At 39.8% G+C, this 19,847-nt stretch overlaps 5 protein-coding genes across 6 annotated transcripts; 3 read left to right on the plus strand and 2 right to left on the minus strand.

Annotated features, from left to right (window-relative positions):
* Positions 1-312: 312 nt before the first annotated feature.
* LOC125586865 (1-aminocyclopropane-1-carboxylate oxidase homolog 1-like) lies at positions 313-855 on the minus strand. Its single transcript, XM_048756656.1, has one exon. The coding sequence runs from the start codon at positions 853-855 to the stop codon at positions 313-315; it is 543 nt and encodes a 180-aa protein (XP_048612613.1).
* Positions 856-1,626: 771 nt separating this feature from the next.
* Positions 1,627-6,471, plus strand: LOC106371155 (probable E3 ubiquitin-protein ligase ARI5). The gene is made up of 15 exons (XM_048757813.1): positions 1,627-2,113; positions 2,530-2,654; positions 2,747-2,852; positions 2,944-3,034; positions 3,216-3,388; positions 3,650-3,754; positions 3,836-3,924; positions 4,064-4,171; positions 4,339-4,429; positions 4,537-4,626; positions 5,085-5,132; positions 5,307-5,378; positions 5,461-5,554; positions 5,648-5,774; positions 5,972-6,471. The coding sequence occupies exons 1-15, from the start codon at positions 1,937-1,939 to the stop codon at positions 6,141-6,143; spliced, it is 1,668 nt and encodes a 555-aa protein (XP_048613770.1). The 5' UTR covers positions 1,627-1,936; the 3' UTR covers positions 6,144-6,471.
* A 380-nt stretch (positions 6,472-6,851) lies between these two features.
* Positions 6,852-12,637, plus strand: LOC106400815 (ATPase family AAA domain-containing protein At1g05910). The gene is made up of 11 exons (XM_013841211.3): positions 6,852-7,016; positions 7,350-7,619; positions 7,830-7,931; positions 8,022-9,836; positions 9,920-10,108; positions 10,282-10,418; positions 10,915-11,154; positions 11,345-11,531; positions 11,625-11,690; positions 11,803-12,052; positions 12,165-12,637. Exons 2-11 carry the CDS (start codon positions 7,398-7,400, stop codon positions 12,554-12,556), a joined length of 3,600 nt encoding a protein of 1,199 aa, XP_013696665.2. The 5' UTR covers positions 6,852-7,016; positions 7,350-7,397; the 3' UTR covers positions 12,557-12,637.
* A 141-nt stretch (positions 12,638-12,778) lies between these two features.
* LOC106398224 (B3 domain-containing protein At1g05920-like) lies at positions 12,779-14,261 on the plus strand. Its single transcript, XM_013838814.3, has one exon. The coding sequence runs from the start codon at positions 13,116-13,118 to the stop codon at positions 13,785-13,787; it is 672 nt and encodes a 223-aa protein (XP_013694268.3). The 5' UTR covers positions 12,779-13,115; the 3' UTR covers positions 13,788-14,261.
* Positions 14,262-14,450: 189 nt separating this feature from the next.
* Positions 14,451-19,673, minus strand: LOC106401862 (protein SEMI-ROLLED LEAF 2). 2 transcript variants are annotated; one of them, XM_013842472.3, is made up of 20 exons: positions 19,492-19,673; positions 19,139-19,303; positions 18,868-18,942; positions 18,684-18,799; positions 18,478-18,592; positions 18,269-18,397; positions 18,145-18,192; positions 17,925-18,049; positions 17,642-17,838; positions 17,282-17,571; positions 16,876-17,025; positions 16,595-16,792; positions 16,368-16,517; positions 16,178-16,253; positions 15,980-16,107; positions 15,715-15,888; positions 15,338-15,484; positions 15,113-15,247; positions 14,841-15,035; positions 14,451-14,762 (listed from the first exon to the last, which is right to left on the minus strand). In XM_013842472.3, the coding sequence occupies exons 2-20, from the start codon at positions 19,271-19,273 to the stop codon at positions 14,604-14,606; spliced, it is 2,742 nt and encodes a 913-aa protein (XP_013697926.2). In that variant the 5' UTR covers positions 19,274-19,303; positions 19,492-19,673; the 3' UTR covers positions 14,451-14,603. The 2 variants fall into 2 exon arrangements, with proteins under 2 accessions (XP_013697926.2, XP_013697927.2); XM_013842473.3 differs by having other exon boundaries at positions 19,487-19,642.
* Between the last annotated feature and the right edge of the window lie 174 nt (positions 19,674-19,847).

A 19,847-nucleotide genomic window follows, 5' to 3' on the forward strand; every position in this document is an offset into this window, starting at 1 on the left:
TGTTTCAAATCAAGTTATTGATCTATCTATCAATTAATTTAGAAATCCAATAAAAAATCGATCATGACCAGGCAAGTGAAAGTGATTTATGCTTTGACACGACAAGAATACACAAGCCCGGCTAAAAACATGTTCTTGGTAAAAAAAATCATCCAATATTTGATTGTTACTATCTTATTATATATATTTGATTATAACAAAAAGTTTTTATACAATGAGTATATTACTTATGGTGCATGTTAGCTCACTTAGTAGTTGGTTAAGCTATATATTAATTACTCGTATATAATATAAACGACTTTACTTGTACAGTTATGCAGATTTCGAATCATACCCACAAGCGGCTGGCAAGTCTTCAGGTCTAGGAGGATCTGGAGCCGTGAAACAAACTAGCGTATCTCTCCAGTTAGCAGCCGGTGAGTTATACAGATCGAAGTTGCTCATGTAAAGCATATTGCTACTACTTGAATCCCGAGAGTAGAACCCTTTCCTCACCTCCGGGTCTAGCTCGTGAAACTCACGAACCCCTTCTTTCATCCTATCCATCACATTGAGTGGGATACCGTGATTGATCACCTGGAAGAAGCCCCATCTCTCAGCCGCGTCTCCGATCTTCTCCACCAAGCTCCGCCGCGAGATTGAGTCTGTGCTGCCTCCTTGGAGATCGATCGTTGGGATAGTGAACTGCGACGAGGAAGGTGGTTTTGGGGTTGTTATAGTAGATGGAGGTGCATGGAAGATGGCGGGAATCTCTGAGATACCGGCCTCGACGAGGCCTTTCACGCCGGTCTTGGTCTCGTCGAAAGCTTTTAGCTGAGTTGAACGATCCAATGCAATAGTGGCCGTTGACTCCATTGTTGTTTTTTTCGTTTATGCAAGATAAGGTTTGCAGATATTTTATATAAGTAAGTTACAACCTGGAGATATTTGTGTTAATACAAAGGAGATAATAGTAGGTTTGCAGATATTTTATAATAGTAGGTTTGCAAGTAGTAACACTTGCTTCTTAAAACTTGTTTATATCTGTGGCAGCACTTGCTTCATAGCACTCACTGTCTTCTTCTGGAGGGTGTTCTGGCAGTATCAAAGGGAACAATCTTTTTCAAAATCATTTTTTTTTTTTTTTTTTAACCAGGATGTTCAAAGTCCAAAGGCCCGTAATCACCCCAGGCCTGGAACCAGCCTGCGGTAATACCTTTAAGTGGCGTAAAGCACTCCGTGGCCACGCTGTGACATTCGATATGGCCGACATTTGTACCCGCGTCCTCTTGAATGATGGACTTTGCAGGACGGTCGTTACCACTCGGCAACTAACGGTGGTTTCAAAATCATTGTGAATGCATTTATATTAACTCGACAATATATTTTTTGGAATGCTTAAATTTACTATAGGAAACCATTGGATGTTATGTTTGATATAAACTATGTTTCTTTGTGGATCGTTCTATAATGATATATCTTCCTTTGCTGAGAGAGACCACACAAAAGAAAACAAGGAGCAGTTGTTGTAGAGAGTAAACGTGGAAGAGTTTGATACTTTAAATTCAAACTTGGTGTTTATACGAACAACACACAAACACACTCTTTGATGTTAACCTCAAGCCCACCACACGGATCTTTTGGGCTCAACTAGAAGGAAAAAATTTTTACTCAAACCCGAGAAAGTCAAAAGTCTTCATCTTTGAAGATGTATGTTGTTGTCGGGAGAGGTTTTGTCACGTTTTCCACTTGCTTTTTATGATCAAACGTTTCGTTATCACATCTACCACTCGGTTTCTGAATCGCGAAGCCAGCGATTCGGAATCTCTCTCACTTTCCCTTGTGAGATTCTCTCTTTCCTGTAAAGCAGGAACCTTTATTGAGTGAAAGGGGTTTTGTCTGATTCCTATAAAGTTCAAGCCTTTAGGGAGAGAAAGAAGGGAATTTATCGCGGATCATGGATTCAGAGGATGACTTGCTCGGTGCCCACGATATGGAATCGGGAGAGGATGATTTTTACAGCGGTGGTGGGTCTGATGATGATTACAACGAAACCGATGGTGATGAGCCCGATTACGGCTTCGTCGAGGAAGACGTGGATGATTCCGTCATGATCGCCTCTCATCGCTCTCAGGTGTGGCTCATTTGCAGCTTATTTTTTTTTTGGGTGCTTTTTTGTTTGGGATAGGGAAGTGAAGTCAATGGCTCTTTGTTGATTATTTCATTTGATAGTGTTAGCTGGCTGTTAAAGTTTGGAACTTGTTGCCGTTTTGAGTTTACTCTAGTGTTTAGTAGTTTAGCTTTCTCATCTGTTCTGTTTGGCTTTTTATTGGTAATTGCTGAGCTTAAATAAAATCTTGGCTATAGGCTATTAGCTGTTCTGTCTTTTCCCGAACTACTCACTTAACTACTTAGTTGGCTGACCTTCTTTTATCTAATCATGGAGTTACTGCATGACTGATTGTTTTGCTATTTGTTTATTTCACATCTGCTCTTACTTTACTATGACCATTGACTCATTTTTGTTGTTGTAATGATGCGTGCTTCCAGATAAATTATGTTGTCCTCAAGGAAGAAGATATCCGCAGGCTTCAGATGGATGATATTGGAAGAGTTTCCATGGTCCTTTCCATAAGCGAGGCCGAAGCCAGCATTTTGCTTCTTCACTATCACTGGTAAATTCCTTTCGACATTTTCTGTATAATTAAGTTACCAATCTCTCCCCTTTCTCTAGCTCTCCCTAATGCTTGAGAATGTGTTATTTTAGGAGCGTGAGTAAAGTTCATGATGAATGGTTTGCGGATGAGGAGAGAGTTCGGAAAGCTGTTGGCATATTGGAGAGACCTGTTGTCTCCACCCTTGACGGCCGAGAAGTATATTTCTTTGATTTGTCGACTCTTGAATTGTTTTTCTATATTGTTCGCTTTGGTAGTTCACGTTTCACTGACGCATTTGATGTTTTAGCTTACATGTGGAATATGCTTTGAACCCTTCCAACGTGAAGAAGTTGTATCGCTTGCTTGTGGTCATCCTTTCTGCTCTACCTGCTGGACTGGTATGTCTTTTTTCGCTTGTAGATGCTTCCAAAAGTTATCTGATTGTGTTATCAAGTTAGCATTTCGATTACAAATTTTCAGAGATTTGTGTTTACAATTAATTGTTAAGCTTTCCTCCATACTTGATTTGTGTGGAATTAAGTTTATGTTTTACCTTTTATACTCTACATTTATATATAGGTTATATCAGCACAACCATCAATGATGGCCCAGGATGCTTGATGCTAAAGTGTCCGGAGCCTTCTTGCCCTGCTGCTGTTGGTCAAGATATGTTTGAAAAATTCGCTTCTAAGGAAGACAAGGAGAAGTACTATAAATATTTTCTTAGGTCTTATATTGAAGACAACAGAAAGGTAAAGCGTCCAAGATAACATATATCACACTGCATAACTTACAGCAATAAGGAGAAACTGCTTGATGCTCTTGCTAATAACTTAAACCTTTACCTTTTCTAAATCCTGTGTGGATTTGGCTGGCAGCTTTTGTCTAAAATAAAATCTAGATAACCACAACATTCTTCAACGCTGTTACTCTGCCCTCATTATGTATGGTATGCCTATGATATTGCGCTTGTCTTGTCTTGATGACGTTTTCATTTGTTTTTTCTGCTTCAGATGAAGTGGTGTCCTGCCCCAGGATGTGAGAATGCAATTGAGTTTACTGCCGGGACTAGTAATTATGATGTTTCCTGCTCGTGTTCACGGAGCTTTTGCTGGAATGTAAGTTCTTGCTGTCAAAACCGACTATTTAATCACTTTGGTTTTATCTGTGGGACCTGTAATAAATATATGAAATTCCAGTGCACTGAAGAGGCTCACCGTCCTGTGGATTGTCACACAGTAGCACAATGGATACGTAAGAACAGCGCGGAATCTGAAAATATGAACTGGTATTATTCGTGTTCATACTTTCACCAATCTTGTGTCTATTTCCACCGCATATTTATGTTTAATTACCACCGGAGCTCTGTCATTTCTCTTGCATCTACCATTTCTTATATGACATGCTAACTAGCTTTTGCCTCCCAGGATACTTGCAAATTCAAAGCCTTGCCCGAAGTGTAAGCGGCCAATTGAAAAGAATCATGGATGCATGCACATGACATGCACACCCCCTTGTAAATATGAATTTTGTTGGTAAATTCTTTATCCCCATCTCTGAAGATATCCAACTTTGGTTGTTAGTTGTTACTCTTTCTCTGCAATTTTGGATTGCAACCTTGTTTCTATCTGATGTCTTAGTATTTAATCCTGTGATGGAAGTGCTAATGAATGCATCTTTATATGTATGAATGAATCTTTAGGCTTTGCCTTAATGCATGGACAGCTCACGGGGAAAGAACTGGTGGTTTTTATGCCTGCAACCGGTATGAGTCGGCTAAGCAAGAAGGACTGGTAGGACCACTTCTACTTCTTTGATAATTTGTAGTAGTATTTTCTGTAAGTTACTTATGACTTTTAGTACTTTGTTTGTTGATATCAATTGAATTGTTCGTTTTTAGTATGATGAGGCTGAAAAGAGGAGAGAGATGGCAAAAAATTCACTCGAGAGATACACTCATTATTATGAACGCTGGGCAAGTAATCAGACGGTATGCACAATTTTTTTATACTTATCCCTTAAGACACTTGAAACCTTAAAGTGTTGTATACGCTCTACTTTTGTTTCTAAGATAGAGAATCATGAGATATTTTGACTTCCGGCTGTGATAAATAGCATTGTAATGAGCTTTGACAAGATAAAAAAAATTTGTAGCATGTTGGAGCTAACTTGATTTTTTATTTGGTTTTCCTTGTTTGTGAGCATCGAAAATGTGAAACATGTGAAGGGTGTGGTTGAGTAATCGCTTTTTACTGACATGTATCTTCTAGTTTATAAGGTGAACCAACTAATGTATTTTTAGGCTATTAACAGCCCATTAACTAGATAAGTTTAGAGTCTCGTTTCTTACTTGGCTGCAACACTTGCAAGACATTATATTCTATACCTATGTCAAGAGATTTCTCGTCTTCCTTTCATATGTATTTACTTGCTTGTCTGATTTGGCAGTCGAGGCAAAAAGCTGTGGAGGATCTGCAGAAAGCGCAATTGGAGAAGGTAAAAAAATTCTATGGAGTGGAAGAATGATTTGAGCTAACAGCTAATTTCATTTGCAACACCAAATTGTATCCAGACCTTTAATAGGAACTGCAGTGTTGTTACATTGTTGATTTTGATTTGAATTTGTGGTGCTCAAATGCTGTTGTCAAATTTTTCTTGTTGTTTTGCTAGCTTGAGAAGCTTAGTGACATTCAATGCACTCCAGAATCTCAGCTGAAGTTCATCACAGAGGCGTGGCTTCAGGTTAGCAGCTAAAGTATTAAATAACTATGACATTTATGTACCACATCTCTCTGAATGTTCCCCCTCCATTATACCTTTACAGATCATTGAATGCAGACGTGTACTGAAATGGACATATGCGTATGGATACTATCTACCTGATCACGATAAGAAACAATTTTTCGAATACTTGCAAGGTCAGAGTCCTCATTAGTTGATTCTATTCTGGGAAAGCTAGTTGTGTCAGTGAGCCATTGAAGTTTGAAATTTTGTCTTGATGGTTTGATCAGGGGAGGCTGAGTCAGGTTTGGAGAGGCTCCACAAATGCGTAGAGAAGGAACTGGAGGTGTTTTTGAATGCTGAAGGCTCTTCAGATAACTTCAATCATTTCCGGACAAAGTTAACTGGTTTGACCAGGTGATTGTTCTTCTTGTCTTTTAATCAATTCAGACAGATGAAGATAGACTCTTATGCTTACTTAGGATGAGTAACGTTTAGATCAGTTGTTCCATCTCTGTAGTCAGATACTGTCATAGGTTTAGATGAACTAGTTGAGACGTTTTAACAACCATATAAAATGCTAACTGCAATGGCTTGTATATTTGTATAAACAGCATAACGAAAACCTACTTTGAAAATCTGGTGAAAGCTCTGGAGAATGGTCTTGCTGATGTGGATGCTACGCAAGGGGCTAGCAGCAAATCAACAAGCTCTAAATCTAGCAAGACAAAAGGCGGTGGGAAAGGTAAAGGAAGCTACAAAAGTAAAAACTCAGATGGAAATTGAGATCTCTCTCAGGTTCCAGTTACAATCCCTCTCTATAGTGTGCCAGCTCACTTGGAAGTAAAAGAAAAGACTTTTTAAGAGTTAGTTGAGCAAAATTGGAGAAAGGATTGGGGTTTGTTGCAGTATTTTTACAGTAGCCTCCTCTGAGTTTGAAGGCACACTATTGCACACACAAGTGAACTGTCTTTCTCTGTCTTATGAGTGTGCAATAGTTTATTATAAACTACCCTAAATGTTGTATAGTATAAAAGAATATTCACATTGTTACGTTGGCTCTTTGATTGCCTTTATTGGCTTTCTCTGCTAATGCAATGTCTATGAACACCAACTGGAGTGTCTTTTGTCTGAAGTTTCTCCATGTCGAGAAATGCATCTTTGTATTATTAGTCTCTTCAAAAACATCTCAAGAAAGTTCAAAATCTGCTACTTTCTGTGGGTTGCGTTACAATAATAATATTTTCCTACAATAAATAACTGTTTCTATGTGATATATAACCAAACCTTTGGGTTTAAGAAGTGTTGTTAATCATCATATTAATTTAAGGTAACTATTAGTTCCTTATTTAAAGTTATAGGGTCAATATATAATATAAGATAATATTGAGGGAGCTATTTCTAAATAATTCAAACTTGTAAGGAGAATATCCTCGGACTAGGAAAGCCAGGGATAGAGATATCCTGACTTCCAAACAGGGAGTGAGGGAAACAAAATTTATTAAAGCAGCAGCCGGAAAAAAAAAAACAAAAAAACAAAAAGAAAGAAAGAAAAAAAAAAACGCAAGAAGAAGAAGAAGAAGAGCAACGAAGACGAACCAGTCTCCCACTGTCACGCCTCTCGATCTTTCTCCCCTTTCACCTTCCTCCAATCTCCAGGTTCTTTCGCGTCTTCACGTCTATCACCAATCCGTTACGCTTGCTCGATTTCGCATTATCTCTCCGTTTGCTTGATTTTGGCTCCTCTTTGAGCTCTGTTAGCTTAATAATGCAATCGGATGAACAGCTGATAATCAGCGATAATCTCTTCTCCGTTGTGTAGATTTACTCGAGCCGATCACACGTCCGGCTCCAGTTTCTAGGGCTTGGTTTAGGATTTTGAATTGTTTTAGCTCGGAGGTCTATGATGAATGCATTGTCTATTAGCTGTGTATTTCATTTTCTGTTGGCTATGGTGCTGGAATGTGATGTGTGAATCTTTGAGTTTTGTAGTTTATGGAAGTAAGATAGTCAATCAGGGCGGGCGTAAGCATTTTCACTATGCATCCGAAGGGATCGAGTCAAGGAGATGGTTCGGATACTAAGCCCGTTAGAAGCAGCGATAGGCTTAGGAGGAGACCTAAATTGTATGGTCGCTCATACTATTACTACTCGCCGAACTTGCATAACAGGAAAAGAAACACGAAGACTAGAACGGCGGCTTCGCAGATCGCTAAGATGCTGCATAAAGGGAACAAGCCAGCTCGGGCATCGAACGCCACGGTGAGCATCATACACCAACGTTAAGAAGAGTTAATGTTATTTAGTTTACTGCAATTAAGAGCATTTCTACTTCCCCTGAGTATGAAGTTTCACTTTGATCATTTTAATCCAACGATAGTGGCTTTTGTTCTATTAGTGACCTGTATTGCATACTGTTTATCTTGGTCTGATTAAACTAGAATGTTGATAACATTGCTAATGACGATACAGCCAATTGCATCCGACCTCCGGCGTTCCACTAGGAAGAGAAGACTTTCTGTAAATCTTGAAGACTATACTGACAGTTCTGGAGGGGAGGATGAAGATATGATGGTCAGGATATTTTCCTCTTGATTATTTTAAAGCTACGTTAGAAGTAATGTGTTATATGCCTTGTAAGAATAAGATTCTGGTCTTTTACAGAGTCCAGCATATCGAACTTTGAGGAGTAGAGTCAGTAATGGAGTTCATCGAAATAGAAAGGCCAAGGAAACTGAATCGGCACCACGACGTGAAGGTCTTCGTCCTCGTCGTTCAAAGATAATTGCTAATAGACGACTGAAAACAGAATCTGGCGCCAATCAAGACTCTTCTGAGGAGAAAGATGGCCCAGAAGAAACCGAGAATGGAAATGAACTAGATGACCATGATGCTGATGATGGTGAAGATGAGGTTGAGGCTGAAGACGAGGGTAATGGAGAAGATGAGGGGGATGGCGAAGATGAGGAAGAAGATGGAGATGATGATGAAGATGAAGAACAGGAGGGAAGGAAGAGATATGATCTGCGAAACCGTGCTGAAGTGCGGAGGATGCCTACAGAAGAAATTAACAAGCAACAGCAACCTAGATCTCCTCGGAGAGTGTTGCATCAAGGCATGGGTACCAGGAATGGAAGGGATGTTAGGAGAGGTGGGTCTAGGCTTCACAAGCGCCATCGCTTTGCAAGAACAGATGATTCAGATGATTCTCTTCTTGTGGATGAGTTGGATCAGGGCCCTGCGATTCCCTGGGCTCGAGGTGGAAACAGATCTGGACCACCTTGGCTATTTGGGGGTTTGGACACGTACGGGTCAAGTTCATTGGGGTTGAATGCTGGAGCTTCTGGTTGGGGTCACCAAAGTGATGGTTTAACTGCATTAACTTCCGGGGCTCAGACTGCTGGGCCAAGCTCTAAAGGAGGTGCAGATATTCAGCCGCTGCAGATCAATGAGAATATTAATTTTGACGACATTGGTGGGCTATCCGAATACATTAATGATTTGAAGGAAATGGTTTTCTTTCCGTTGCTGTACCCAGAGTTCTTTGCAAGTTACAACATTACTCCTCCCAGAGGTGTACTGCTGTGTGGTCCTCCAGGCACTGGTAAAACTCTGATTGCTCGAGCATTGGCATGTGCTGCTTCAAAAGCTGGACAGAAAGTTAGCTTTTATATGCGAAAGGGTGCTGATGTCCTTAGCAAGTGGGTTGGCGAGGCTGAGAGACAACTAAAGCTACTCTTTGAGGAGGCTCAGCGAAATCAGCCTTCGATAATCTTTTTTGATGAAATTGATGGTCTTGCTCCTGTAAGATCTAGCAAGCAGGAGCAAATACATAATTCAATTGTTTCAACTTTGCTGGCGCTGATGGATGGCCTTGATTCTCGTGGTCAAGTTGTTCTCATTGGAGCAACAAACAGGGTAGATGCAATAGACGGAGCATTACGCCGCCCTGGCAGATTCGATCGAGAGTTCAATTTTTCTTTACCAGGCTGCGAAGCACGAGCCGAAATATTGGATATCCACACTCGTAAATGGAAAAATCCTCCTAGTCGTGAGCTGAAAGAGGAACTGGCAGCTAGTTGTGTAGGGTATTGTGGTGCTGATCTGAAAGCTTTGTGCACTGAAGCTGCCATTCGTGCTTTTCGTGAGAAATATCCACAAGTTTATACCAGTGACGATAAATATGCCATAGATGTTGGGTTGGTTAAGGTTAACAAGAGCCACTTTGTAGAGGCGATGACAGCTATTACTCCTGCTGCCCATAGAGGGTCTGTTGTGCAGTCAAGACCACTCTCTCCGGTTGTATTACCTTGTTTACATCGACACCTCCTTGGATCCATGAGATTAATATCAGATATATTTCCCTCGTCAGCCATGTCATCAGAGTTGACCAAGCTGTCAATGCTTTCATTTGGATCCGCAATTCCTCTCGTTTATCGTCCTCGACTCCTGCTGCTTGGTGGTGAAGGAGTTGGACTGGTAATTGCTCGTAGTTTCGTGTGATTATTTTCAGAAGGCTTTATTACTTTAAACTGAATTAACTTACTTGTTAGCTTTAACAGGATCATCTTGGACCTGCTATCTTACACGAGCTAGAAAAATTTCCTATTCACTCTCTGGGACTTCCATCTCTTCTTTCGGATCCTGGTGCCAAGACCCCAGAGGAGGCGTTAGTACATATATTTAGTGAAGCTAGGAGAACAACACCTTCAATACTTTACATACCGATGTTTAATAATTGGTGGGAAAATGTAAGTGTGTTTCTTACTACCTAAATTCATTTTTCTGCGTTTACTTTGGGTGATGACCGATGATGTTTGCACGTTTGCTTAATACAATTTATCAGCTTGTCCTATTGGTTGTAGCAGGAACTGCTTTGAGTTTTAAGTTGCCAGTCTAATGATTTTGATACTGATGACTGCAGGCGCATGAACAGCTAAGGGCTGTATTTCTGACTTTGTTAGAAGAATTGCCATCAAATCTGCCCATATTATTACTTGCTACATCTTATGGTGAAATATCTGATATTGAAGAGCAGTCAGTATTTGACAAGCGATCTGTGTAAGTTTATGCTCTACTTGTAATCACTTTATCAAGTACCATTGTACAGCTTTATTACCGGCTTTTCTTTTGTTTTTCCAGAAAAGCTGGTTGGTAACATTTTTTGGTGTTTGGTCATGAGCCAACAAACTATTTTGACTAGGATCTCAATATAACATGATAGTTCTGAGAGCCAGTCATCCCAGTGTCAAAGCATGCATTTCGGTTGCGTGTGCATATATGAAGCTGTTGATGCTACGTATGTTGTCCAAGTTGTGGTTTTTGGTTTGTCTGATGTTGATCGCCCTAAGGTTCCTAAACAATAGGCATGTAGTGTTAGATAAAGTTATGTACTCATACACTAGATTTGGCATTACCTTTTATTGGTTTCATACGTCAACTCAGCATACTCTTTCCTGAACTCTCGCTATAGATATATCTTTTTCATTCTTATATATATAGATTCTACGCTTGTGGTTTTTTGTCCGTTTCTTAGGTTGTGTACCTTTGTTTACAGCTATACTGTGGACAAACCATCAGGCGAAGACAGGTCTTTGTTCTTTGACCGTTTGATTGAAGCTGCTCTCTCAGTCATTTCAGGCTTAAATGGCAAACCTGATGGACCACCCCTTCCAGAGCTTCCCAAGGTTCCAAAAGAACCTACTGGTCCAAAACCCGCTGAAATAAGAGCCAAGGTGGAAGCAGAGCAGCATGCCCTTCGACGGTTGCGTATGTGTCTCAGAGACGTTTGCAATAGGTAAATGTGTATTGGCCTTGAATTTATATAAACATTCATTAAAAGTGACTGCTTGACCATAATCTTCTGGTGATTGAAAGCCTACCGTGCACGTTTCAAATGTTCTCTTTAAATCTATATGCTTATCTGATAACAGTTGCCTCGTTACTTTTATATTATATATAACTTGTAGTATACTTTTGCTGTGCAGGATACTATATGATAAAAGATTCAGCGCATTCCATTTCCCAGTTTCTGACGAGGATGCTCCTAACTATCGCACAATAATTCAGATTCCAATGGATACGGCTACTCTGCTACAGCGTGTTGATGCTGGGCAGTACCTCACATGTTCACCGTTCTTGCAAGATGTTGATCTCATTGTGAAAAATGCCAAGGTGCACTCCTATTTTACAACACATGGCTATAAAACCTTGACGATTTAGAGAATGTGGTCTCATTTTTACAAGATGTTGATCTCATTTATCCAGGCCTACAATGGAGATGATTACGCTGGAGCGAGAATTGTCAGTAGAGCCTACGAGCTTCGGGATGTAGTATGTTTGCTAGTCTCTTTTGAGTCCATTTATAGCTTTCCATGAAAATTTGCTGCAGGCCTATCATCCCACGGAGCTTTCCTCTGAAGCCATAATTGTCTTTGTGTTTCAGGTGCATGGGATGCTGGCGCAGATGGACCCAGCACTGCTAACATATTGTGACAAAATCGCTGCTGAAGGTGGTCCTTCACAGATACCAGATGATCTGAGTGAATCTATCCTTGGTTTAGCTCCTGTGGTGCAGATGGGGACTGTTACTAGAGCAAGTGCCCGGCTTCGAAACATGCAGCCAGAGGTTAATATAGATCGAGATCATGAAGGTTTTAAAAAGCCTAAGAAAACAGCTGATGCTGCCTGTACAGGTAATAATGCCACTGCAAACGCAATATGGTTCTTGTTTTACGTATGAACCATCAAACTACTTGTTGCTGGATGTTGAACAACGCTTGATAATGTTTATGTTGCGGTGAACAGATTCAGCTGCAGACAAACCAGAACACCAAGATTCAGACGTAGAAATGACACCTCTGGAAGCAGCCAAATCAAACTCATCAGATGGTGATAAAGAAGATCAGACGAGAAAAGAGGATGAGGCTTGTGGAGAAGAAGTGAGTGGTGATTGCTCCCAAGATTCTGTGAAGTCAGACGAAGACATCTCAAGCGAGATAGAATCTGTAAAGGGAGTGTTAATGGAGCGTACTGAAAACTACAGCATTCCGCAGATGGAGAGGGTCTACACTCGAATCATGAAGGGTGTACTTGAGACACTGGACAAAGGGCTTGGTGATGATGATCATCATCAAAGCCTTAAGCATTCAATTTTGAGATTTTTATCGAAATTCGCTCAGCTTCAGGCGAATTTCTGAGGCTTAAACTTTTTCTCATATCAGTTAGAAATCTTGAGAAAAAAAAATGAAAGGAACATCAAGTTTTTTCTTCTTTCTAAATCGTGGATTTTTTTTTTTTTTTTAATTTGACTGAAAAAAGTTGCAAAGAACAAAAAAAGGTAGAAGTTAATCAGTAGCATCTGATCTTCTTGTAAAGTTGAAGAAGTGTGCACTTTATATCTAAAACAGGCTTAAAAGTAAACAAAAAAAAAGAAAGGATTTGTCGATTTAATCTCTAGGTTTATGCTTGTACGTGAGCTAGAACATAACACAAACGGACCAATTAGGAACGTGATTAGCTCCTCTCTCTCACTTGAGTTTCCGTTATGACCGTTGGGGATGAGTTTTAGCGGGAACCTAACTAACTTCTTGAACGTTATTAAAGAATCAAGAGAACAAAAAAAAGAACACTCTGAATTTGGCTCGCGTCTTATATTAATCGGCAAGATAAGTTCCTCTCTCTCTCACTCAGCCACTACGTGTCTTCTTCATCTCGACGGTGCCTAACTTCTTGAATCAACACAGCTTAGAAGAAGAGATGAGCTTGTATAAGGATATAATGTGGAACCTTCCAGGATTCTCCAAAACTGCCAAAGACGAGAAAGAAGAAGAGAGCATGAAGAGAATCTTCCACCTCTTCCCCAAAAGAAAAAGATCCCTTCGAAGTCCCCCCAACAAGAAACACTCTCCTCCTCCCCTCTCAAAACTCCCCATAAAGAAACGAACTGTTTACCAATACACCACCACCACGAAGACTCCTCAATGGATCCGCCGCTTGAAGAAAGACATGAACATAGCCGACGACCCCTTCCTCCTCGCGGAGAAGCCTCTCGACCTCGACGACGTGGATCCAGACCAAAACCGTCTCTCCATCCCTTTCCAGAGCCTAAAGCGAAACGACTTCTTGACGTGCGACGAGGGGGTGATTCTTGGAGACGAAAGGGTCAACAACGATGGGAGGATTGGTGTGGCTGCGTGTCTCGTTGATCAAAGGAATAAACAGTGGAAGATGGTTTTGAAGAAGTGGGTTCGTGTGTCTGATTCAGGGAAAGTCCTCCAGAGTTTTCTGTTGAGTGGTGCATGGAGCGACGTCGTTGAGGCTAATGGGTTGAGAGATGGAGACAACATCAGTCTATGGTCTTTCAGGCTCAATGGGTTCCTCTTCTTTGCTCTTGACTTTGCAGGTGACTCCATTGACTTCTTAGAGTAAGTTAAGGGGAGTGTTACTGGATCATACTAGGGTTTATGGGATCATATAGTCTTTTTTAATGTTTCTCTTTCGATACTGCTCAAAGATGAAACTTGGTTCACACACAAGCTTAAGGCGTTTGCTTTGTGTTTTTGACGATGAAGGTTCTGTTTAAATGAATTGTATACTTTTGATATTACTCTGCTTTGTTGCTTGATCCACACGACACATAAGTCTATTTTTCAGCAAACTCCAATCTATTCAAAGTTAAAACACGTTTCAAGAGGATCTTGAGTTCCTCTTGAAGCTCAATCATTCAGAATCATTATCTACTTTTGCATAACCATCTAACTTCAGGGCATTCTACAGTTTTTGGTCTAGTAACTTTTCTTGCAAGTGTAATATACAAACTTAGGGTTCAAATGGGATTGTGATCTCTGTATAATTAGTAACATGTCCTTTTTTTTTTTGTTTCAGATCTTTTACTATTGTATGATCTTTAACAGTTTGACATGAGTTTGGGTTCTTGTTTGGTCTACTTTAGTTGTTCCATTGACTTAACTAACACCAATGGTTTCTTGTATCAATCATATCTCAACTTTTAAACCTTCCCACTGCCGGATGGAATTGGTCCAAATCATGCAATTGTTTTGACCTTCACTAGAAATATGATTTTAGTAAAAATTGATGTGTCATCTCTCTGTGAGTCCTAACTCACTTTAATATATTAAGATTAGATGAAGCACAAGATTACACGTGATAATATATATATGTATACACTATGCCGTGTGTCTATAAATAAGTTACACAAGCAAGATTTTCAAGAATGTACCGGCTTTAACATCCGGCTGCTTTCAAGAACTCATCGTAAGGGCTTGAAGAAGGTAACCGAAACGAGTTTTGTTCCACTTCGAGCGAGCAGAATGCGAGCTGGCCTTGAGGTTGGACTTGTGCCACAGTCAGTGCCTTGTGATCATCTTCATCAGCTTCTTCTGTCTGCAACACACAAGGCAAAAAAAAAAATGAATACCAAAACGAGATGGGAGGACAGTTCAAGAACAGACTCTCTCTCACCTCATCTAGAAGAAAGAGTTCATCCTCTTCTGAGAGAGTTACAGCTTTGGTTGCCTCAGGTTTGAAACTTCGAAGCACGGACATCTTTTGATGCTTACCCATCACAAGAGCTTCACACTGATTCATCATTTGGTCATAAGGTACAGGGATGGAGGAAACAGGGAGGCTTGCAACTTGCCTAGCAGTTTCTGATACCTAAACATCAACAATTAAAAAGAATTACATTAAAAAAAAAGATCACACAAGCACTAAGTAAGTGTATGTATTATTACCGATTCAAGCAACTCGTTGACACTCAGAACATCTGCTGGGTTAGTGTTTGTGGACAAGGATTTATTGTGGCCAGGCTCACTCCCACTAGCCCCCGGAGAAGCTCCTTCAAATGCCACTATTGCTGAAAGCTCAACCTGAAGGATCCAACACAGTTTGCAATTAAGGAAACTCACTCCTGAAGCAACAAAGTGTAATTAAGTTTCTAATGAAGTCATTATTATTACCTCATCAAAAGCTGGAACTTCTGTTTCATTAAGAGGGGAACTACTAGATCCTGGTGTGTCCATGAACATTGGTGCACCAAGCGGGTGTGCATCCTCATCTCTCGAAAAATCTGACTCAATTTCCTTTCTCAAATTTGATTCCTCCTCCTGAGAGCATCACACAAAACATTTTCAGAATGGATACACTGACCAAACACAGCATTAGGACAATATCTTCACTGCTAAAGGACCAGAAACTAAACTAATGGTTTCTTTATATTCAATACAGCTTTATCTGCTGATTTGGGGCTATAAGATCAAACACAACTTCCACCAAAAATATTAAGAATTACCATGAATGGATACACTATATTTGTCATTTAAAACTGGATAAGTACCTCGGATAATGTCTGAAACTTCGATGTGAAATGAGTGATAACGATTTCCTTCAGGAAACTATCATTTGAGCGAACCGCTGACGAGTTGAGAGCAGCACTATCATCTTCCTGTGGAGATCCAGAACATGCAGCACGCAGTCTGATATCTCCTTCCAGAACAAGAGAAGGATCAACCTATTAACAACATGATGAATTGCACATACGGATTAGAAGACAGCTGAGCACCAAAAAAGAAAGGGAAATGCAATAGTTAACAAAAGCTCACCATTTGGACAGTTAAAGCTTCTTTGACAAGTGGAATTAGCTCCGGAATATTGGAGATCTTGGCACTAAAAATGAGCAAATATGATGCAAACGTGAAGATGGATCTTCTACGAGAGAGCTGCGTACCTCCTTCAGAATCATACCAGAAATATATGTCAGAAACAAAACTCAAGCGCATTAAACATAGTCTTTCACTTACCATCTTGATTCAATGAGAGATTTCTAAGAGAGAACGCCAGCTGAAAACACCGCACCAGAGCCATGTGATTTGATCTCTGCCATTTGCAATAATCACCAAATCACAGAAAAATTATTACAAATTAAAAGCGCGCCCTCCCATCTACAGAGGGATCAAGGAGCATATTCACTAGGTGGCTACGACTACTAACCTTTGCTACTGAAAACAAAAGAGTGATACTAAACGTGCTGGCCATGGCCACTAAATTTTCAGGGGTATTCTCGGTAGAAGTTGCTTGGATCCATAGGGATGAAAGTAGCATATTCACTTGGTGACTACTCAGTCGAAGTGAACATAGCGACTGTAAAAAGCATATGAAAGCCACACTATCAAATCACACTCAAATCCATAAGAAAAGTGCCAATTAATAAAACATACCTTTATACCATCATCGACATCCTTTAAACTCTCCAACGACTGACAGCCATCAGAGGCTTCATCATAATTGTCTGACCAAGGCAAGCGAAGAGTACGAAGAAGCAGGACGGAGAATATATTATGCGCCTCAACTCTAGTTTCAGAGTCTGCGTGGGACATCGCAAGGAGCAGTTGGTGAAACAAGGCATCCGGAAACACCTGGGACACCCCCACAGTAAATCCGTTAGAAACAGAATAATTACTGCAATTTCAGTAAAAAAAAAAAAGAAAATCTCACTTACTTTCTTGTGGTAAGATACATTTGGGACAACTGATACTATATGTGCAGCACGGAGAGTGGCTGATGCTGTGGTCCTAGCAACGAGTACATTAGTTGATATCGTCTCAAGAACCACTGCCAACATATCAAGAATGGGCCCTGCATCCCCAACCTTAGAGCAAAACAAAAAAAAAGTTATTGAAAATTTGTTTCAAAAAGATAATTTTTTGTGTTTTCAATAAAAAAGTTGTAAGCTTCAAAAAAAAAATGACTATTGAATTATTATTTGTTAAAAGTTATTTAAAATTAAAATATACAGAAAACTATACATTTATTATAGCGATTTAACGTGTTTTCTTACTATGTGTGATAACACTAAAAAATCTATTTTCGTGGAACGGAGGTAAGTATAATACATTCCATCTAACCTTATTTGAGAGCTCTGCGATGCAATTTTCTAATGCACGCTGCAGCTCAGAGTTCTGCTTCGTTCCATCAGCAGACAGATCAGATTCAGCTGCGTTTTGCAGGCATTTCCGCAAGTGCTTAATCAAGTCAGCTATTACAGCAGTCATGGCGCCTGAAGCCTGCTGCTTAGCGTGTTGCACAAGGCATGTGGCTACGTTAACCATGTTGACTTGAACACCCTGTTGCTTCATCACATTCTTATGATCCAAGTGCTTGATCAAAGAAGATACCAACACATGACAATTTTCTCCTGCTTTTCCATACACTTGTTTTAGTCAGTAGCAGCCTATAGAAGACAAATTTAAATATCAATCTCTGACCTGATTCTTCGAGACGAGACTGGAGAAACAATAAAAGAGAAGAGGCGACGCCCTTCTCTGGAGACCAGTAACTTCCACAGTCAAAAGCATTCAAAAGCGGTTCAAGAACACGGCGAAGAGTTGTGGTTTCCTTTGCTAGTTTGGCTATATTGCAAAGGCAGGCCATAGACCAGTATGAGGGGCTCTTCGAATTATCCCTGAATGGATTTTAACAAATAAATTAAATAACAATTAAAAGATGCATTTAACAACAAGTGACAATAGAGTTATTGAGAAGCCTTACATGTTTTCCTCAGTCACAGGATTATTACGTTTGAAAGAAACCCATTTACTCATTTTGGAAATTGAATTTTCACCAGCCTCGTTGGTCTCCAAATCCATATAATTCTCCAGAATCACACACATAATCTAATTCAAGATGAAAGAAAAAAAAAAAAGAGTTCATGATCAGCTACAATGCATTATGCACCATCACTGTTTGTTAAAGTAACCGATGGACTCACCAAATCCAAGTCCATTGATAGTTGTGAATGCTCACCGATGAAAGACACCTAGCAGTAACCATTGGTTAGTAACATGCTGCACACATCCATTTATATATAGGATATGTTTTGTGTAAACCATTACCATGAATGCCAAAGCCTGCATTCCTGCTGGCCGTAACCGGAGTGATCTTTCATCATCCCCCATCTCTTGAGCAAGTTGACAGAGTTTAGGGATTAGGCCTTCTAAGTTGAACATGTGCGAATTCTCAGTCTGTATTTTAAACAAATGTGGATTGAGCAGAGACCAAAAGAACATGAAACCCATGCCTAAAATAATGCTCAAGTTGTTACCTGTAAGCTAATAAAGTCAACGAGGGTATTGCAACCCAATATCTGGACTTCTTCCTCTTTTGTTTGCTCCAAAAGAGTTCGGACAATGCTTAGCAAACTACACGAAAATAGAGGCCTACAACAAAAGAAAAAGAAAGGTGATACACCAAATAATCAGAATATGCCACATGACATCAACGTTTATCCTGTAAGAAACTACTACTTACATCTGCTCCTTACATGAGGAAAGCATTTTCTTGTAAATGCACAAGACGACTTTGACTGATCCGATATTCCCATTCCGCAGCTCTTTGTAACATTTTTGCTCAAGGTACTCTGTAATCTGTCAAAAGCAAATAAAACTGAGAGAAGTATGCAAAAAAAAAAAAAAAAAAAAAAAAAAGCAAGTACCTTTGGGATTCGTAAGGGATTCCTTGACGCATACTCACAAAGCTTGCCAATTTTTCTATCATCTGGTTCAGCATCCTGCCAAACCACAACATGGAAAACATAAACTTTAAAAAAAAAAAAAACATGTGTAGCAAAACCCCATTGAACCAACAAGTTATAAAACATCAACAAACCTACAACGGAAAAAAAAAAAAAAAAAAAAAGAAATAGAATTTAGAATAATGATTGATATAGAGATACAAAAGAGAAAAAAAAAAAAAGAAGAGATGACCTGGTTACGAGGGAAGATTTCAGCGAGCATGTGCTTGTAACGTTTAAGGGGATGACGAGACCTGGGACGCAAGGAAGGACAGAAGAAACAGAGGTTACCACAGGCGGGCAAAACCCGTCTGGATATAACCCCCATTCTCTTCTCTTATCCTCTTCTTCTTCTTCCCTGCAATGCAAACCAAATCCCCCACCATATAATTAAAAACAATAATAATAAGAAGAACTAAAAGTTGGAGATAAATCAAGAAAAATTTGTACCCCTGCAAAAAAAAAAAAAAAAAAAAAAAAAGGAGAGAAAAGAAAAAGGAATCAAATTAATCAGAAAAGAAAAGGAAAAAGAGATGGTAACCTCACCTAGGAAGACGGAGGAAGAGGCAGTTGGGGAAGAATGAAGGAAAATCTAATCCCCCCGCTCAAAGCTGGCATTTTAATCATTGTTAACAAATCTTTTAAACCTTCTCTCTTTCCGCCATTATTGTCGGAAAAGTGTCAGTCCGAGGAACTCTCTAAATTACCAAATTACCCTTCAATTATCTTGTCTGAATCACCCGAAGCTTTTTACTTTGGTCCTGATTTTAAAAGTTTCTTAAAACAAGCGCACTCGGTACAAAATCGTCGGCCCGTGCGCTAAGGTACAACTAATGGGCCGAGTGTATTATTAGCCCAATATAAAACATAACCCAACCAACATTTGAACAAGTTACACTAGC

Source organism: Brassica napus, chromosome C5 (genome assembly GCF_020379485.1).
Source record: "Brassica napus cultivar Da-Ae chromosome C5, Da-Ae, whole genome shotgun sequence".
Classification (NCBI taxonomy): Eukaryota; Viridiplantae; Streptophyta; class Magnoliopsida; order Brassicales; family Brassicaceae; genus Brassica; species Brassica napus.

Coding starts and splice junctions, on each gene's coding strand:
- LOC125586865 (XM_048756656.1), bottom strand. CDS start 855: ATGGAGTCAACGGCCACTATTGCATTGGATCGTTCAACTCAGCTAAAA.
- LOC106371155 (XM_048757813.1), top strand. CDS start 1,937: ATGGATTCAGAGGATGACTTGCTCGGTGCCCACGATATGGAATCGGGA. Junction 3,389..3,649: donor ATATTGAAGACAACAGAAAG/GTAAAGCGTCCA, acceptor TTTCTGCTTCAG/ATGAAGTGGTGTCCTGCCCC. Junction 4,172..4,338: donor TGTAAATATGAATTTTGTTG/GTAAATTCTTTA, acceptor ATGAATCTTTAG/GCTTTGCCTTAATGCATGGA.
- LOC106400815 (XM_013841211.3), top strand. CDS start 7,398: ATGCATCCGAAGGGATCGAGTCAAGGAGATGGTTCGGATACTAAGCCC. Junction 7,620..7,829: donor CTCGGGCATCGAACGCCACG/GTGAGCATCATA, acceptor ATGACGATACAG/CCAATTGCATCCGACCTCCG. Junction 11,691..11,802: donor CCTACGAGCTTCGGGATGTA/GTATGTTTGCTA, acceptor TTTGTGTTTCAG/GTGCATGGGATGCTGGCGCA.
- LOC106398224 (XM_013838814.3), top strand. CDS start 13,116: ATGAGCTTGTATAAGGATATAATGTGGAACCTTCCAGGATTCTCCAAA.
- LOC106401862 (XM_013842472.3), bottom strand. CDS start 19,273: ATGGGGGTTATATCCAGACGGGTTTTGCCCGCCTGTGGTAACCTCTGT. Junction 17,572..17,641: donor GTCTCGTCTCGAAGAATCAG/GTCAGAGATTGA, acceptor ATGGAAAAGCAG/GAGAAAATTGTCATGTGTTG. Junction 17,026..17,281: donor TCGCAGAGCTCTCAAATAAG/GTTAGATGGAAT, acceptor TTTTGCTCTAAG/GTTGGGGATGCAGGGCCCAT.